General features: G+C 43.6%; 1 protein-coding gene across 1 annotated transcript in view; it reads left to right on the top strand.

Annotated features, from left to right (window-relative positions):
* Positions 1-10838: 10838 nt before the first annotated feature.
* The window catches only part of LOC134334401 (forkhead box protein K2-like), a 30458-nt gene continuing 20049 nt past the window's right edge, over positions 10839-21247 (top strand). The window contains exon 1 of the mRNA XM_063016692.1: positions 10839-11333. Within this exon, the coding sequence (XP_062872762.1) occupies positions 11023-11333 (311 nt within the window). The 5' untranslated portion in view covers positions 10839-11022. The remainder of the gene's footprint in view (positions 11334-21247) is intronic.

Here is a 21247-nt window from a genome sequence, read left to right on the forward strand (position 1 = left end):
TGTGTGTATGTACATATAGGTGAGTATGTGTGTGTGCATGTACATATGGGTGAGTATGTGTGTGCATGTGTGTGTGTATGTACATATACAGTAGGTGAGTATGTGTCTGTGTATGTACATATAGGTGTATGTGTGTGCATGTGTGTGTGTATGTACATATAGGTGAGTATGTGTGTGCATGTGTGTGTGTATGTACATATGGGTGAGTATGTGTGTGTGTATGTACATATGAGTGAGTATGTGTGTGTGTATGTACATATGATTGAGTATGTGTGTGTGTATGTACATATGGGTGAGTATGTGTGTGCATGTGTGTGTGTTTGTACATATGATTGAGTATGTGTGTGTGTTTGTACATATGATTGAGTATGTGTGTGTGTGTGTGTGTTTGTACATATGATTGAGTGTGTGTGTGTTTGTACATATGATTGAGTATGTGTGTGTGTGTGTGTGTGTGTGTGTGTTTGTACATTTGATTGAGTATGTGTGTGCATGTGTGTACATATGGGTGAGTATGTGTGTATGTACATGTGTGTGTGCATGTGTGTGTACAGTATGTACATATGGGTCAGTTTATGTATGTGTGTGTGTATGTACATATTTACATACATAATATATAAGTATATTATTATATACATATATAAGTGAGTATGTGTGTGAGTGTGTATGTATATGTACAACAAGGTGGGTATGTGTATGCATGCCTATGTGTGTATGTACATAAGGGTGTATATGTGTGGGTGTGTGCACATGAGTATGTGTGTGTGGGTTTGTGCATGTGTGTAGGTGTACGTGTATATGTGTGCAAGTATATGTACATATGGGGGTGTGTGTGTGTATGTGTATGTGCGTGGGTGTGTGTACATGTGTATTTGTGTACGTGTGTGTGTTCATGTGTATGTGTGTAAGTGTGTGTGTGAGCATGTGGTTTCCTGAACAGCTCTTAAACGTAATAGAAGAGGACGTATATTTGTGTAGGTGTGTGTGTGTATATATGTAGATGTATATTTGTGTAGGTGTGTGTGTGTGTTTATGTAGATGTGTATGTGTGTGTGTGTGTAAAGTGTGTGAGATAGTGTGTGGTTTCCTGAACAGCTCTTTAATGTAATAGAAGAGGACGTGTAATTTTGTAATTGTGTAAATGTGTGTGTGTGTGTATGTAGATGTGTATGTGTGAGTGTGTGTGTGTGAGATAGAGTGTGGTTTCCTGAACAGCTCTTCAATGTAATAAAAGAGGACGTGTAATTGTGTAGGTGTGTATGTGTGTAGATGTGTGTGTGTGTGTGTGTGTGTGTATGTAGATGTGTATTTGTGAGTGTGTGTGTGTGAGATAGAGTGTGTGGTTTCCTGAACAGCTCTTCAATGTAATAAAAGAGGACGTGTATAAGACTGGAGCTGAGAGCTGTAGGCTCCCTATGGAGTGATTATAATGTGGTTTAGCGTGCAGCCTCAGTTCTGTCCAGCTCTCAGAGATAAAACCACTAAAAGCTTCTTGATGGGATTACTGGGCACTAATCATCGTCCTCACACTTTTAATAACTCTACACACTGCAACACACATCCACTTCTACTCTAACAACTACCTGATACACACACCTCACCTCACATCACCTTAGAAATTACAATCATATAAACTATCAGCTTATAAACACATCTACTGCACCATATATCTCTACTGCACCATGTATATACAGTATATATATACAGTATATATATACTGTATATATATACTGTATATATACAGTATATATACAGTGTATCACAAAAGTGAGTACACCCCTCACATTTCTGCAAATATTTCATTATATCTTTTCATGGGACAACACTATACACATGAAACTTGGATATAAGTTAGAGTAGTCAGTGTACAGCTTGTATAGCAGTGTAGATTTACTGTCTTCTGAAAATAACTCAACACACAGGCACAGCCATTAATGTCTGAATAGCTGGCAACATAAGTGAGTACACCCCACAGTGAACATGTCCAAATTGTGCCCAAATGTGTCGTTGTCCCTCCCTGGTGTCATGTGTCAAGGTCCCAGGTGTAAATGGGGAGCAGGGCTGTTAAATTTGGTGTTTTGGGTACAATTCTCTCATACTGGCCACTGGATATTCAACATGGCACCTCATGGCAAAGAACTCTCTGAGGATGTGAGAAATAGAATTGTTGCTCTCCACAAAGATGGCCTGGGCTATAAGAAGATTGCTAACACCCTGAAACTGAGCTACAGCATGGTGGCCAAGGTCATACAGCGGTTTTCCAGGACAGGTTCCACTCGGAACAGGCTTCGCCAGGGTCGACCAAAGAAGTTGAGTCCACGTGTTCGGCGTCATATCCAGAGGTTGGCTTTAAAAAATAGACACATGAGTGCTGCCAGCATTGCTGCAGAGGTTGAAGACGTGGGAGGTCAGCCTGTCAGTGCTCAGACCATACGCCGCACACTGCATCAACTCGGTCTGCATGGTCGTCATCCCAGAAGGAAGCTGACGCACAAGAAAGCCCGCAAACAGTTTGCTGAAAACAAGCAGTCCAAGAACATGGATTACTGGAATGCCCTGTGGTCTGACGAGACCAAGATAAACTTGTTTGGCTCAGATGGTGTCCAGCATGTGTGGCGGCGCCCTGGTGAGAAGTACCAAGACAACTGTATCTTGCCTACAGTCAAGCATGGTGGTGGTAGCATCATGGTCTTGGGCTGCATGAGTGTTGCTGGCACTGGGGAGCTGCAGTTCATTGAGGGAAACATGAATTTCAACATGTACTGTGACATTCTGAAACAGAGCATGATCCCCTCCCTTCGAAAACTGGACCTCATGGCAGTTTTCCAACAGGATAACGACCCCAAACACAACCTCCAAGATGACAACTGCCTTGCTGAGGAAGCTGAAGGTAAAGGTGATGGACTAAACCCAATTGAGCACCTGTGGAGCATCCTCAAGTGGAAGGTGGAGGAGTTCAAGGTGTCTAACATCCACCAGCTCCGTGATGTCATCATGGAGGAGTGGAAGAGGATTCCAGTAGCAACCTGTGCAGCTCTGGTGAATTCCATGCCCAGGAGGGTTAAGGCAGTGCTGGATAATAATGGTGGTCACAGAAAATATTGACACTTTGGGCACAATTTGGACATGTTCACTGTGGGGTGTACTCACTTATGTTGCCAGCCATTTAGACATTAATGGCTGTGTGTTGAGTTATTTTCAGAAGACAGTAAATCTACACTGCTATACAAGTTGTACACTGACTACTCTAAGTTATATCCAAGTTTCATGTCTATAGTGTTGTCCCATGAAAAGATATAATGAAATATTTGCAGAAATGTGAGGGGTGTAGGGGTTGGATAATGAAACTGAAACACCTGGTTTTAGACCACAATAATTTATTAGTATGGTGTAGGGCCTCCTTTTGCGGCCAATACAGCGTCAATTAGTCTTGGAAATGACATATACAAGTCCTGCACAGTGGTCAGAGGGATTTTAAGCCATTCTTCTTGCAGGATAGTGGCCAGGTCACTACGTGATGCTGGTGGAGGAAAACGTTTCCTGACTCGCTTCTCCAAAACACCCCAAAGTGGCTCAATAATATTTAGATCTGGTGACTGTGCAGGCCATGGGAGATGTTCAACTTCACTTTCATGTTCATCAAACCAATCTTTTACCAGTCTTGCTGTGTGTATTGGTGCATTGTCATCCTGATACACGGCACCGCCTTCAGGATACAATGTTTGAACCATTGGATGCACATGGTCCTCCAGAATGGTTCGGTAGTCCTTGGCAGTGACGCGCCCATCTAGCACAAGTATTGGGCCAAGGGAATGCCATGATATGGCAGCCCAAACCATCACTGATCCACCCCCATGCTTCACTCTGGGCATGCAACAGTCTGGGTGGTACGCTTCTTTGGGGCTTCTCCACACCGTAACTCTCCCGGATGTGGGGAAAACAGTAAAGGTGGACTCATCAGAGAACAATACATGTTTCACATTGTCCACAGCCCAAGATTTGCGCTCCGTGCACCATTGAAACCGACGTTTGGCATTGGCACGAGTGACCAAAGGTTTGGCTATAGCAGCCCGGCCGTGTATATTGACCCTGTGGAGCTCCCGACGGACAGTTCTGGTGGAAACAGGAGAGTCGAGGTGCACATTTAATTCTGCCGTGATTTGGGCAGCCGTGGTTTTATGTTTTTTGGATACAATCCGGGTTAGCACCCGAACATCCCTTTCAGACAGCTTCCTCTTGCATCCACAGTTAATCCTGTTGGATGTGGTTTGTCCTTCTTGGTGGTATGCTGACATTACCCTGGATACCGTGGCTCTTGATACATCACAAAGACTTGCTGTCTTGGTCACAGATGCGCCAGCAAGACGTGCACCAACAATTTGTCCTCTTTTGAACTCTGGTATGTCACCCATAATGTTGTGTGCATTGCAATATTTTGAGCAAAACTGTGCTCTTACCCTGCTAATTGAACCTTCACACTCTGCTCTTACTGGTGCAATGTGCAATTAATGAAGATTGGCCACCAGACTGGTCCAATTTAGCCATGAAACCTCCCACACTAAAATGACAGGTGTTTCAGTTTCATTGTCCAACCCCTGGTATATATATATATATATATATATATATATGTATACCGATCAGCCATAACATTAAAGCCCCCTCCTTATCCACTCACACCAGCACAACACACACTAACACACCACCATCATGTCAGTGTCACTGCAGTGCTGAGAATGATCCACCACCTAAATAATACCTACTCTGTAGTGGTCCTGTGGGGGTCCTGACCATTGAAGAACAGCATGAAAAGGGGGCAACAAAGCATGCAGAGAAACAGAAGGACTACAGTCAGTAATTGTAGAACTACAAAGTGCTTCTATATGGTAAGTTGAGCTGATAAAATGGACAGTGTGTGTAGAAACAAGGAGGTGGTTTTAATAAAATAAATCTACTGCACCATATACTGGATCTCTACTGCACTCGGTCCTGGCTTCCCCGAGAGGAGAGACCGTGCGAGCACTGCACTCTCAGTTCAGTACAAAAAGCTGCACTTTCAGACCCCAAATTTAATAACATTATCCTCAACTTTAACACCCTCCCAGACCCTGACAAACTGCCCCACCTACTGGGGGAGCACAGAGAGAGCTGCACACTAGCAGCACTCTACACACACACCTGTCACCAGGTGAGGGACAGCGGGTGACCATATCATACACACACATGTACACACACACAGACGTGCCACCAGGTGAGGGACAGTGGGTGACCATATCATACACACACACACATGTACACACACACAGACCTGCCACCAGGTGAGGGACAGAGGGTGACCATATCATACAAACACACACACACTCACACAGACCGGCCACCTTGTGAGGGACAGTGGGTGAGCATATCATACACAAACACACACTCAAACAGACCTGCCACCAGGTGAGGGACAGTGGGTGACCATATCATACAAACACACACACACACACTCAAACAGACCTGCCACCTTGTGAGGGACAGTGGGTGACCATGTCATACACACACACACACACTTACATGTACACATACACACACGTAGGCACACACACACAGACCTGAGACAGTGAATGACCATGTCTCACACACGCACAGTCGCACATACACACACACACACTACAAAGTTGTATTGTCATTACTACCTACATAAAATATTACTATCATTGTTACCATTTTTTTGTGTTATTACTATTGACACTGTTTTAATTTTTATTTTATTTGTACATATCTGAAACTATTTTGTAAATATTGTATTATTTTATTGTTATTTTCTTCTTCTTTTCATTATTTTCCTAAAACTTGTAACTAAGCTTTGGCAATGCTAATGTCCCTATTTAGCATGTCAATAAAGCATCCTTTAAATTTAATTGAATAAAGGGTTATCAGAAACACTGACATTTGGGTTTCATCCCAAACTCTTTCTATAAATGTTTACAATGTATATGATAAATTATATTTTCAATAAATACAATGGACTTTCAACACCCTATGTACTGCACTACAGTGATTATAGTGGCCTATGTAGGATTGGGACGAGTGCATCTGTTAGCATTAGCAGGAATCTCTAACAGTACACTGTCTTCCTCTAGTGGTTCCTCTGTAACTTACACTTTAATAGAAAACTTCTACAGGTCCTAACTGTGAACCAGTGTGTCCAGAAATGTTGCATCTTATTGTTTTTGTCAGCAAAGGTTGATTATATATAAAGAAATCATAGCCTGGCTGCTAATAGGAAGAGCTTTATGATTAGCTGCTTAGCTGAGTGCAAGAGCAAAGAAATTAAAGTAAATTGAAGCTTTCTTGTTTTTATTTTATAGATCAGGCATGTGCACAGTACTGCTTGAAAGCCAAATGCTGTCTTAAATCATAGAATATTTTATGGATGACCCCAACACTATGCTAATGACAACTACCATTCCAAAATAAGCTTCAAAATTTGCTCAGCTAATTGGCATCAATGTATGAATTGAAAAAAATATTATGTAATGTTTAGTATGTGTGCATGTGTATATAGACTAGACCTATTTTATTTTTCCATCTATTGTGTATAGTGGAGGACTTTTTTTTTACCATTTTATTTATACATTTTCTCCTTTTCTCTCAATTTAGCGTAGCCAATTAGTCTTCCGCCACAAGGATCCTGATCATGTCTGAGGAGGGTAAATTTGCCTGACAGACCCTTCCTCCAATGCATGCACAATCCACCGACCACTTATTATTCGCCTGTAATTTGGGAGATTTGCACTTGAGGCCAGTCTTGCACACAGAGAGTCACACCCATAACTTCTGTGCAGACGCCTCGGGCTACTAACCAGAGTCCTTACACAGCGTTAAGTCCCCGCCCTTTTTTTTTAGTCTGGCCTTTTCCCACCCAGCAGACTAGTGGCCAGTTGTGTTTGCTAGGGACGCCCAGCCGACCGGTAGCAGGGCTGAGATTCGAACATTCTAAACACCAGTAGATTCTAAGAACCAGGAGATTTACAATGAATATTTGCATACTGTAACAGAGAGAGCAGGCAGACATGACTCCGCCCAAGGGCACACTTTTCCCAAAGAGGAGAAAACAGAATCTATGCACAGATATTCAATCCAAGGTAGCTGAGAAACCACTAACTAAAAAGTGAGAATTGAAAGGAAAGCAGCTAATTGATAACTACAAGGTAACAAAGGAACAATAATACAAAAATATGATCTCCACAACCAACTACAGAGAACAGGGGATTGAAAAGGGATAGCGCAATAATGAAAGCTGGATGTTGCGATATGTGACGACTGACACCCCTGCTGTCCACTACAAGCCAAGCTCTCAGTAGAATAGTAGAAGAACTTTCTGCAGTTTCTCTCAGTTTCATCCCTGAAAGGGTGAGCACCCCGATCACATTACTATGGTGGATTTACAGGCGTGCCTCAACTTAGTAAAATGGGACATTCCACCCATACTGGGGCATTATGTTCTCCCAGGATGCTTGTCACACAAGGCCCAAACCCACCTAGAAACCGGGGCTAGTCAAACAAATGCACTGTCAAAAAAAGACAGCAAGAAGACGCAATTTGCCACAGCTACCAGCAAAACTAGGTTGTGCAGGGAAGCACAAGACACCGGTGATCAGTAATTCCAAGGCTGCTACCACATTACACATTCAAACTCAGAATGTTGTTAACAAAAAATAAATAAATGGTATAACACAGTAGAATAACACAGTGGTGCACGTGTCCTAACATTTTTAAAATGTTTAGCAGGCAACAAATTTAAAATCAGTTTACATATACAAAAACTTCAATAAAGTTATCTAGTTACCCTGTAAGGATTTGCCAAATGGCATTGCTGTCTGTTTGTACATGTAAGAGACAGATAGCTCTATAAAGCATTACAATACGGCATGTAAGAGACCGATCGCTCTATAAGTATTACAATAAGGCATTAATAGGAAACGTTTTATGTTTATTTTATGAGTATTTGATGCTGTAGGGTTTTATTCCACTGTAAGGAAGCCATGAAGCGCCCACTAGTGTCTTCTTACATACAGTCAGGAGAAGCCAGTTGGACATAATAAAGCAGTGACCTTGGTTTAAAACAATAGTAATAATTTTTTTTTTTTTAATCTTTGTTTTACTTAAATGATACATAAAACATAAAATACTTTCATTTCTTTCTATTCATAAGCATAATTTGTCAAGTCAAGTGAAATTTATTTAAATAGCGCTTTTTACAAGACACTGTCTCAAAGCAACTTTACAGAATCCAGGACCAACAGACAAAAACCCCTACTGAGCAAGCCGAGGGCGACAGTGGCAAGGAAAAACACCCTTAAAATTACAGGAAGAAACCTTGAGAGGAACCAGACAGGGACCCCCATCCTCTTTGGGTGGCCTGGAGAATACTTTAAATAAATAGGATTTACACAAATCATACACAAAATTAAATTGAACTAAAAGTTATAACTGGCAAAAATAATAATTGGAGTTCTTCATTGTTCAGTCCAGTCTGTGATAAAGTCCATTGTAAGTTTTGGACATTTTTGGTGCAAACACGCCAGGTGTCCGTCACATCTAGTAGGAGCAGCATTGTTGGCACTGCAGTCTCGACTTGCAGTCATTAACCTCAACAGGGTGAACAGGTTTCCATCAGAACCACCTTGGGGTAAAACAACATAACTAAGTTTGCTTGTTTAGTTCCAATCACATTGTTCAGACGACATTTCTCGAGTATGACTATACTGTCAGCCCGTGACCAGAATCAAAATTTAAAACAGATTTATTGGCCAAATATGTTGACACACACAAGGAATTTGGCCTCTAGTGTGTATGCAATATACAATGCTCACTAATTTAGAGACACTATATACTCTAGAGCACAATATCCAACAGCCCTGATTCTTTGTGGAAAGATAAAGCAGTTACGTATATAAATTATTTTCTGTAAAATATTAAGTCAGTGGAAACACAAGATGAAGTAGACGACACATGTTTGAGGTGTGTGTTTTATTGCAGCTGCTGACACCTCCAGTTACACACAGTCTAATTGCATAATAATTGACCTGCATTGTTGTGAGGTGTGAACAAACACACATGTTAATTGCATACCAGCCACCAGCACCCCCAGTCACCAACCTCTGACCCCCGGCTTCTCAATGTTTACAAACAGTGGAACAGTGACATAAATAGAAGCTGAATACCGAATGGATTCTAGTCTTCATTTGAGTGCTCTGGATGGGGTATAAAGGGCTTCATCAGCAATGGGAGTTTTGTACATGGTTGGTCAAGGCTCTCTCTGGCTTTTCCCCACTTGCCAGTAGGTGGAATTATTATCCCAGTGCAATCTTCTGCATTGAACAAGCAGCCAGTGTTTCCAGGGTAGACCCACTGTAACACTAAACAAAAAACGTTGGTACTGTTGGTTGGCCAGGTCAGTAATGCTGGTCAAGCTGGTTTTGTTAGCTGGCCACCTTGTTTAAGCTGGTTACACTGGTTGACAATTTGAGTCATAAATGAAAACAGTTAACCATCAAACTAATAACAGACAAGAACCATCTATGCTAACTCTTTATAAGCTGGTAGTCCAGCTAACACTTTAACAAATACCAGCTACCACCACAAACTTGTGGACCAGATAACCAACCTGGTCAACTGTTTTATTTAGGATGTTTTTAGGGCATTGATGTGCATTGATTTACACATAGGGACAATTTACAGTAGCCAGTTAGCCCTCTAAATGTTTTTGGAAGGTGAAAGGTAACCTGAATACCCAGAGGAAACCCACGTTGACTTGAAAAAAAAAACTTGTTAAACCCTTCACAGACAGTGGCTAATATAAAGATCAACCCATGTTGATGTGTTGCATTCACTCTATTCAAAATTTTGATTTACTATGTGAACCATCAATTTAAACCGTGAACCTTGTGGACTTGTGGACCAGCTAAACAATTAACATTAAACCTAGCAAATATCATCTGGGTTAATCACAATACACTGACAGATCAGCTAAACCATTAACAAAGACTAGCTAATAACACATTCCTCCACCAAGAGTAACTAGGTTGACCATCATAAGCCTGTAAACATACAATATACTAGTAATATACTCTATCTGGTCAACTGTTTCATTTAGGATGTTTTACAGCATTGATGTGGATTGATTTACACCTAGGGACAATTTACAATAGCCGATTAGCCCTCTAAATGTTTTTGGAAGGTGAAAGGTACCCTGAGTACCCGGAGGAAACCCATGTTGACTTGAAAAGACCATGTTTAACCCCTCACAGACAATGTAAAGATATAAATATAAAGATCAACCCATGTTGATGTGTTGCACCCACTGTATTTTTTTTTTCTCAATTATTTTAGGACCTGCTAGCATTCTCACACGCCACACTAAAATCCAGTCCGTGACATCCAGTCCGTGATTTCGCCCCAACCACACGTGTGTATGAATACAAAGCTTCCCTTCAATCCACCATGTTGTTAAAGTCCGTGCTGTGTATCTACAATCTTACACTTATTCACAATTAAAAACGACCACTAACAGAAATATAGGGTTGTTTGCGTGTCTCAGTTTCATATTTTAAGCACGTTGGCATTCTGACTGGCACACACGCGGCATCCTTGAGACAAAATAAACACACCCATGGAATCCGGTCCGGGTTTTGTGGCCGTTAGCACACACATGCGTGTTGATGTAGCGTCAATCATACCATTGGGTCTCATTCGAATCTCAGACTCATCGTACCGAGCGCTGATTGGACAGCGCTGATGTCGATTACTTTTGGACGGTGTTTGATTGGTTGTTGTCGGTCCGTCCTTCTGTTTTCTCTGTGTGTACCGTTGCTCGGGTCGGGCACGTTTACGTTGGTGCGGTTGTAAATCCTGGGTTTATATATTCAGAAATATTCGGACGCGGAGAGAATATTAACGGTTGCCGGTGAAACCCGCGGTGCGGTGGCGAGTATCAGCGCGTTCGGTGAGCAGTACAGGCCGGTGCTGGACGGTAAGATGGCGGGGTGCAGCGGGCCGGCGGTAGCCCGGCTGGAGGGCCGCGAGTTTGAGTACATGATGAAGAAGCGCTCGGTGACCGTGGGTCGGAACTCCTCTCAGGGCTGCGTGGACGTGAGTATGGGTCACTCCAGCTTCATCTCCCGCACCCACCTGGAGATCTTCACCGCCGGGGAGCAGCACGAAGCTGGGGCTGGATCTGGTACCGGAACCGGGCCCGAGTTCTACCTGCGGTGTCTGGGTAAAAACGGCGTGTTTGTGGACGGAGTGTTTCTCCGGAGAGGAGCACCTCCACTCCAGCTACCGCAAATGTGAGTGTCCAGAGATTTATGAATCGCTTTTATATGACTGAATACATTTCCAACAGTTCAGGGTTAGGGGTTTTGCTCAGGGGCCCAACAGTGGCACCGTGGGGGTGGTGTGGGGCTTGAACCGGCAACCTTCTGATTACTAGATACACTCATATCAACACCACACACACACACACACCATCATGATACACTCACACCAGTACCAACACCACACACACACACACACACACACACACACACACACACACACACACACACATCATGATACACTCATACCAACACCACACACACACACACACACACACACACATCATGATACACTCATACCAACACCCCACACACACACACACACACATCATGATACACTCATATCAACACCACACACACACCATCATGATACACTCACACCAGTACCAACACCACACACACACACACCATCATGATACACTCACACCAGTACCAACACCACACACACACACACACCATCATGATACACTCACACCAGTACCAACACCACACACACACACACCATCATGATACACTCACACCAGTACCAACACCACACACACACCATCATGATACACTCACACCAGTACCAACACCACACACACACACACCATCATGATACACTCACACCAGTACCAACACCACACACACACACACCATCATGATACACTCACACCAGTACCAACACCACACACACACACACCATCATGATACACTCACACCAGTACCAACACCACACACACACACACCATCATGATACACTCACACCAGTACCAACACCACACACACACCATCATGATACACTCACACCAGTACCAACACCACACACACACACACCATCATGATACACTCACACCAGTACCAACACCACACACACACACACCATCATGATACACTCACACCAGTACCAACACCACACACACACACACCATCATGATACACTCACACCAGTACCAACACCACACACACACCATCATGATACACTCACACCAGTACCAACACCACACACACACCATCATGATACACTCACACCAGTACCAACACCACACACACACACACCATCATGATACACTCACACCAGTACCAACACCACACACACACACACACACACACACACACACACACACACACATCATGATACACTCATACCAACACCACACACACACACACACACACACACACACACACACATCATGATACACTCATACCAACACCCCACACACACACACACACATCATGATACACTCATATCAACACCACACACACACCATCATGATACACTCACACCAGTACCAACACCACACACACACACACCATCATGATACACTCACACCAGTACCAACACCACACACACACACACCATCATGATACACTCACACCAGTACCAACACCACACACACACACCATCATGATACACTCACACCAGTACCAACACCACACACACACACCATCATGATACACTCACACCAGTACCAACACCACACACACACACACACCATCATGATACACTCACACCAGTACCAACACCACACACACACACACACCATCATGATACACTCACACCAGTACCAACACCACACACACAAACCATCATGATACACTCACACCAGTACCAACACCACACACACACACACCATCATGATACACTCACACCAGTACCAACACCACACACACACACCATCATGATACACTCACACCAGTACCAACACCACACACACACACACCATCATGATACACTCACACCAGTACCAACACCACACACACACACACCATCATGATACACTCACACCAGTACCAACACCACACACACACACCATCATGATACACTCACACCAGTACCAACACCACACACACACCATCATGATACACTCACACCAGTACCAACACCACACACACACACACACATCATGATACACTCACACCAGTACCAACACCACACACACACACACCATCATGATACACTCACACCAGTACCAACACCACACACACACACACACCATCATGATACACTCACACCAGTACCAACACCACACACACACACCATCATGATACACTCACACCAGTACCAACACCACACACACACCATCATGATACACTCACACCAGTACCAACACCACACACACCATCATGATACACTCACACCAGTACCAACACCACACACACACCATCATGATACACTCACACCAGTACCAACACCACACACACCATCATGATCCACTCACACCAGTACCAACACCACACACACACCATCATGATACACTCACACCAGTACCAACACCACACACACACCATCATGATACACTCACACCAGTACCAACACCACACACACCCCATCATGATACACTCGTACCAGTACCAACACCACACACACATCATGATACACTCACACTAGTACCAACACCACACACACACCATCATGATACACTCGTACCAACACCACACACACACACACACACACATCATGATACACTCACACCAGTACCAACACCACACACACACCATCATGATACACTCATACCAGTACCAACACCACACACACACCATCATGATACTCACACCAGTACCAACACCACACACACACCATCATGATACACTCACACCAGCACCAACACCACACACACACCATCATGATACACTCACACCAGTACCAACATCACACACACACACACACACCATCATGATACACTCACACCAACACCACACACACACACACCATCATGATACACTCACACCAGTACCAACACCACACACACACACACACCATCATGATACACTCACACCAGTACCAACACCACACACACACACCATCATGATACACTCACACCAGTACCAACACCACACACACACACACACCATCATGATACACTCACACCAGTACCAACACCACACACACACCATCATGATACACTCACACCAGTACCAACACCACACACACACACACACCATCATGATACACTCACACCAGTACCAACACCACACACACACCATCATGATACACTCACACCAGTACCAACACCACACACACACACACCATCATGATACACTCACACCAGTACCAACACCACACACACCCCATCATGATACACTCGTACCAGTACCAGCACCACACACACACACACACCATCATGATACACTCACACCAGTACCAACACCACACACACACCATCATGATACACTCGTACCAACACCACACACACACACACACACACACACACACACATCATGATACACTCACACCAGTACCAACACCACACACACCCCATCATGATACACTCGTACCAACACCACACACACACACACACACACATCATGATACACTCACACCAGTACCAACACCACACACACCCCATCATGATACACTCACACCAGTACCAACACCACACACACACACACCATCATGATACACTCACACCAGTACCAACACCACACACACACACACACCATCATGATACACTCACACCAGTACCAACACCACACACACACCATCATGATACACTCACACCAGTACCAACACCACACACACACACACCATCATGATACACTCACACCAGTACCAGCACCACACACACACCATCATGATACACTCACACCAGTACCAACACCACACACACACACACCATCATGATACACTCACACCAGTACCAACACCACACACACACCATCATGATACACTCACACCAGTACCAACACCACACACACACACACCATCATGATACACTCACACCAGTACCAACACCACACACACACACCATCATGATACACTCACACCAGTACCAACACCACACACACCCCATCATGATACACTCGTACCAGTACCAGCACCACACACACACACCATCATGATACACTCGTACCAACACCACACACACACACACACACACATCATGATACACTCACACCAGTACCAACACCACACACACCCCATCATGATACACTCACACCAGTACCAACACCACACACACACACACCATCATGATACACTCACACCAGTACCAACACCACACACACACCATCATGATACACTCACACCAGTACCAACACCACACACACACCATCATGATACACTCACACCAGTACCAACACCACACACACACACACACACCATCATGATACACTCACACCAGTACCAACACCACACACACACCATCATGATACACTCACACCAGTACCAACACCACACACACACACACCATCATGATACACTCACACCAGTACCAACACCACACACACACACACACACCATCATGATACACTCACACCAGTACCAACACCACACACACACCATCATGATACACTCGTACCAACACCACACACGCATATGATACACTCGTACCAACACCACACACACACACACACATCATGATACACTCACACCAGTACCAACGCCACACACACCCCATCATGATACACTCGTACCAACACCACACACACACACACATATGATACACTCATATCAACACCACACACACACACACACACACACACATCATGATACACTCACACCAGTACCAGCACCACACACGCACACACACACACTCACCATTATGATACACTCGTAATAATACCACACACACCAACACCATACACACAAACGCCATCATGATACACTCATACCAACACCACACACACACACACACACACATCATGATACACTCATACCAACACCACACACACACACACACACACACACACACATCATGATACACTCATACCAACACCACACACACACACTCACCATCATGATACACTCATACCAACACCACACACACACACACACCATCATGATACACTCGTACCAACACCACACACGCATATGATACACTCGTACCAACACCACACACACACACACACATCATGATACACTCATACCAACACCACACACACACTCACCATCACCATCATGATACATTCGTACCAGTACCAGCACCAGCACCACACACACACTCACCATCATGATACACTCGTACCAATACCACACACACACCAACACCATACACACAAACGCCACCATGATACACTCATACCAACACCACACACACACAAACACCATCATGATGCACTCATACCAACACCACACACAAACACCGTCATGATACACTCATACCAACACCACACACACACACACACATCATGATACACTAGTACCAACACCACACACAAACATCATCATGATACACTCATACCAGTACCAGCACCACACACACTCACACATCATGATACACTCACACCAGTACCAGCACCACACACACACACACACTCACCATTATGATACACTCGTACCAATACCACACACACACCAACACCATACACACAAACGCCATCATGATACACTCGTACCAACACCACACACACACACACATCATGATACACTCATACCAACACCACACACACACACACCATGATACACTCATACCAACACCACACACAAACACCATCATGATACACTCATACCAACACCACACACACACACACACACACACACACACACACACACACACACACACTCACCATCATGATACACTCATACCAACACCACACACACACACACACACATCATGATACACTCATACCAGTACCAGCACCACACACACTCACCATTATGATACACTCGTACCAATACCACACACACACCAACACCATACACACAAACGCCATCATGATACACTCGTACCAACACCACACACCCATCATGATACACTCACCAGTACCAGCACCACACACACAAACACCATCATAAGTGTCCATATATTTATGAATCGCTTTTATATGACTGAATACATTTCAAGCAATAGTTCGGGGCCCTGTGGCTTGAACCGTCAACCTTCTGATTACTAAATACGCTCATTTGCAGCGTTTAGCAAACGTACAATTATGACTGAGACAGTTTGAGCAATGAAGGGGTTTGGGGCCTTGCCCAGGGGTCCAACAGTGGCACTGAGGTGGTGGAGTGGGACTTGAACCGACAACCTTCTGATGACTAGTCCACCACCTTAACCACTAAGCTACCACTGTCACCTTACACACAAATATTTACACCTAAAAGTCGTTTAAACACATTTCAGGGGTAAATATAACGGGGTTCACAAACTTTTTCCTAGAACCATGTAATATATAGAGCTGCAACTGTTTCTTTTTCTGTGACTGAACAATTGGAACCCAGTGCTTCTAAATAGGCAGTTGTAGCCAGCGGTTAAGGTACTGAACTAGTAATCAATAGGTTGCTGGTTCAAGCCCCATCAATGCCAGGTTGCCACTGTTGGGCCCTTTAGCAAGGCCCTTAACCCTTAGTTGCTCAGACTGTATACTGTACTGTAAATCACTTTGGATAAAGGCGTCTGCTAAATGCCAAAAACGTAAATGTAAATAATAATACTAATACTAATGGATATATCTTTGCGTTTAATTTTCCTTAACCGCTGTATCCTGGTCAGGGTCTCAGCGCAAGGCAGGAATACCAAGGCTTCAGTCAATCACAGGGCTTCGATGACCAACCCACCCCCATCCAAACAAAGACACAACCAACAATCATGTCTGTGACATCCATAGTTGAAAACAATGCTGGAATACAAGTGACCTTGTACACGGTCAAGCAAGCATTACTTTGTGCATAGAGGTTTGATTTGATGAGCTTAAAGATCGACTGATCGCACAGATGGGCTTCTTGTTTTGCACTGCAATGTCTAACCGTGGTGATGTAAAGCTTGTCTGACTGTGTACAGTGTCACTCATATTGCAGCAGCTTTTAATCTTAGCAGATGCTTTTATCCAAAGTGACTTACAGTACTGTGATGTTATACTGTCTGAGCAATTGAGGCTTAAGGGCCTTGCTCAGGGGGCCCAACAGTGGCCTCTTGGTGATGGTGGGACTTGAACCAGCAACCTTCTGATTGCTAGTCCAGTATCTTAACCGTTGAGCTATAACTGCCCCCCTTTCCTATATGAGCACAGAGCTGTCACCAGCAGGTCAATGAACCATCCTCACCACAAAATGATCGATTGAAGTCAGTGTATGTATATTTTTGACCCGGTGTTTATGAAAGAGCTTGCATTGGTGTTTGCTTTTGCACACGTCTGAATAATGCAGTCACAGAAAAAGAACTGTTGCAGAAATTAGCCCAAAGGATTCACAAACTTTTTATTGTAGCTTTAGCACCGAAGTGTTTCATTACAGATGTTCTGTGTTTTTAATTGGTTTCGTTTTCCTTTCACACCTTAAACACCGGAGAGCGAAATGCCCCGGGGGGCAGCTGGCACCACCACGCCGGGTGTTCACAGGTGACGTCCGGTGTTTTTGTTTACGTTTATAGAGGGTTCAGACAGAAAATCCTTGAACCGGCTCCAGCAGCCGCTGTTTATTTACTCTCCCACACTGACCTTTATCATCCACGCTATTTCTACTGACCCGTCCATAATAATACACTCTTACAAACACCACAGGCAAACATTCTCATGATACACTCATACCAACACCACACACACCATCATGATACACTCGTACCAACACCACACACATGAACACCATCATGATACACTCGTACCAACACCACACACACATGAACACCATCATGATACACTCATACCAACACCACACACACAAACACCATCATGATACACTCATACCAACACCGCACACAAACACCATCATGATACACTCATACCAACACCACACACAAACATCATGATACACTCGTACCAACACCACACACACAAACATCATGATACACTCGTACCAACACCACACACACACAAACACCATCATGATACACTCGTACCAACACCACACACAAACATCATGATACACTCGTACCAACACCACACACACAAACATCATCATGATACTCATACCAACACCACACACAAACACCATCATGATACACTAGTACCAACACCACACACACAAACACCATCATGATACACTCATACCAACACCACACACACAAACACCATCATGATACACTCATACCAACACTACACACAAACACCATCATGATACACTCATACCAACACCACACACAAACATCATGATACACTCGTACCAACACCACACACACAAACATAATCATGATACACTCGTACCAACACCACACACACATAAACACCATCATGATACACTCATACCAACACCACACACACAAACACCATCATGATACACTCATACCAACACCACACACACACAAACACCATCATGATACACTCGTACCAACACTACACACAAACATCATGATACACTCGTACCAACACTACACACACAAAAACCATCATGATACACTAGTACCAACACCACACACACAAACACCATCATGATACACTCATACCAACACCACACACACAAACACCATCATGATACACTAGTACCAACACCACACACACAAACACCATCATGATACACTCATACCAACACCACACACAAACACCATCATGATACACTAGTACCAACACTACACACACACAAACACCATCATGATACACTCATACCAACACCACACACAAACATCATGATACACTCATACCAACACCACACACAAACACCATCATGATACACTAGTACCAACACTACACACACAAACACCATCATGATACACTAGTACCAACACTACACACACAAACACCATCATGATACACTCATACCAACACCACACACAAACACCATCATGATACACTCATACCAACACTACACACAAACATCATGATACACTCGTACCAACACTACACACACACAAACACCATCATGATACTCATACCAACACCACACACACAAACACCATCATGATACACTCATACCAACAGCACACACACACAAACACCATCATGATACACTCATACCAACACCACACACACAAACACCATCATGATACTCATACCAACACCACACACACAAACACCATCATGATACACTCATACCAACAGCACACACACACAAACACCATCATGATACACTCATACCAACACCACACACACAAACACCATCATGATACTCATACCAACACCACACACACAAACACCATCATGATACACTCATACCAACACCACACACACACAAACACCATCATGATACACTCATACCAACACCACACACAAACACCATCATGATACACTAGTACCAACACCACACACACACACAAACACCATCATGATACACTCGTACCAGCACCACACACACAAACACCATCATGATCCTCTACAAACGTAAACAAAAACACCGGTTGTCACCTGTAAACACTCAGCGCGGTAGTGCCAGCTGCCCCCCCCGGGGCATTTTGCTCGCCTGTGTTTAAGAGGAAGACGGAAAACACCTAACGTCTGGAAGGAAATGCTTTGGTGCTGAAGCTACAAGAAAACGTTTGTGAATCATGATGCACAAGTACCAGCGACACACACAAAGTTACAATGATACTCATACAGGCTCCACCAACACCATTCTCATACAGTTATACCAGCATCACACACACACACACACACACACACACACTTCTGTGATGCACTCATACCAGCATTGCACACACACACTTCTAATAACACACTGTAATACACATATACTAGCTACACTCAACTCAACTCAAAAGAAGCTTTATTGGCATGACAAATAAGGACATTCGTATTGCCAAAGCAAGTTACAGGGAAATATAAACAATAAAAATAAGAAAGAACAAAAATATACAGAACAGTTACATGTGCAAAAAATATAGAATAGAATAAAATATTAATAAAAACAGTGCAAAATAATAACAATAAAAAGTATAATATTTACAATACACACACACACTTCTGTGATACATTTATACTAGCACCCAACACTCACACCGTCATGCCAATACACTCGTACCAGCACCACACACACTCTTCTGTGATACACACACACACACACTTTAGTGATACACACATACTAGACACACACACTTCTGTGATAC

The sequence above is a fragment of the Trichomycterus rosablanca genome, chromosome 2 (genome assembly GCF_030014385.1).
Source record: "Trichomycterus rosablanca isolate fTriRos1 chromosome 2, fTriRos1.hap1, whole genome shotgun sequence".
In the NCBI taxonomy this organism is placed as follows: Eukaryota; Metazoa; Chordata; class Actinopteri; order Siluriformes; family Trichomycteridae; genus Trichomycterus; species Trichomycterus rosablanca.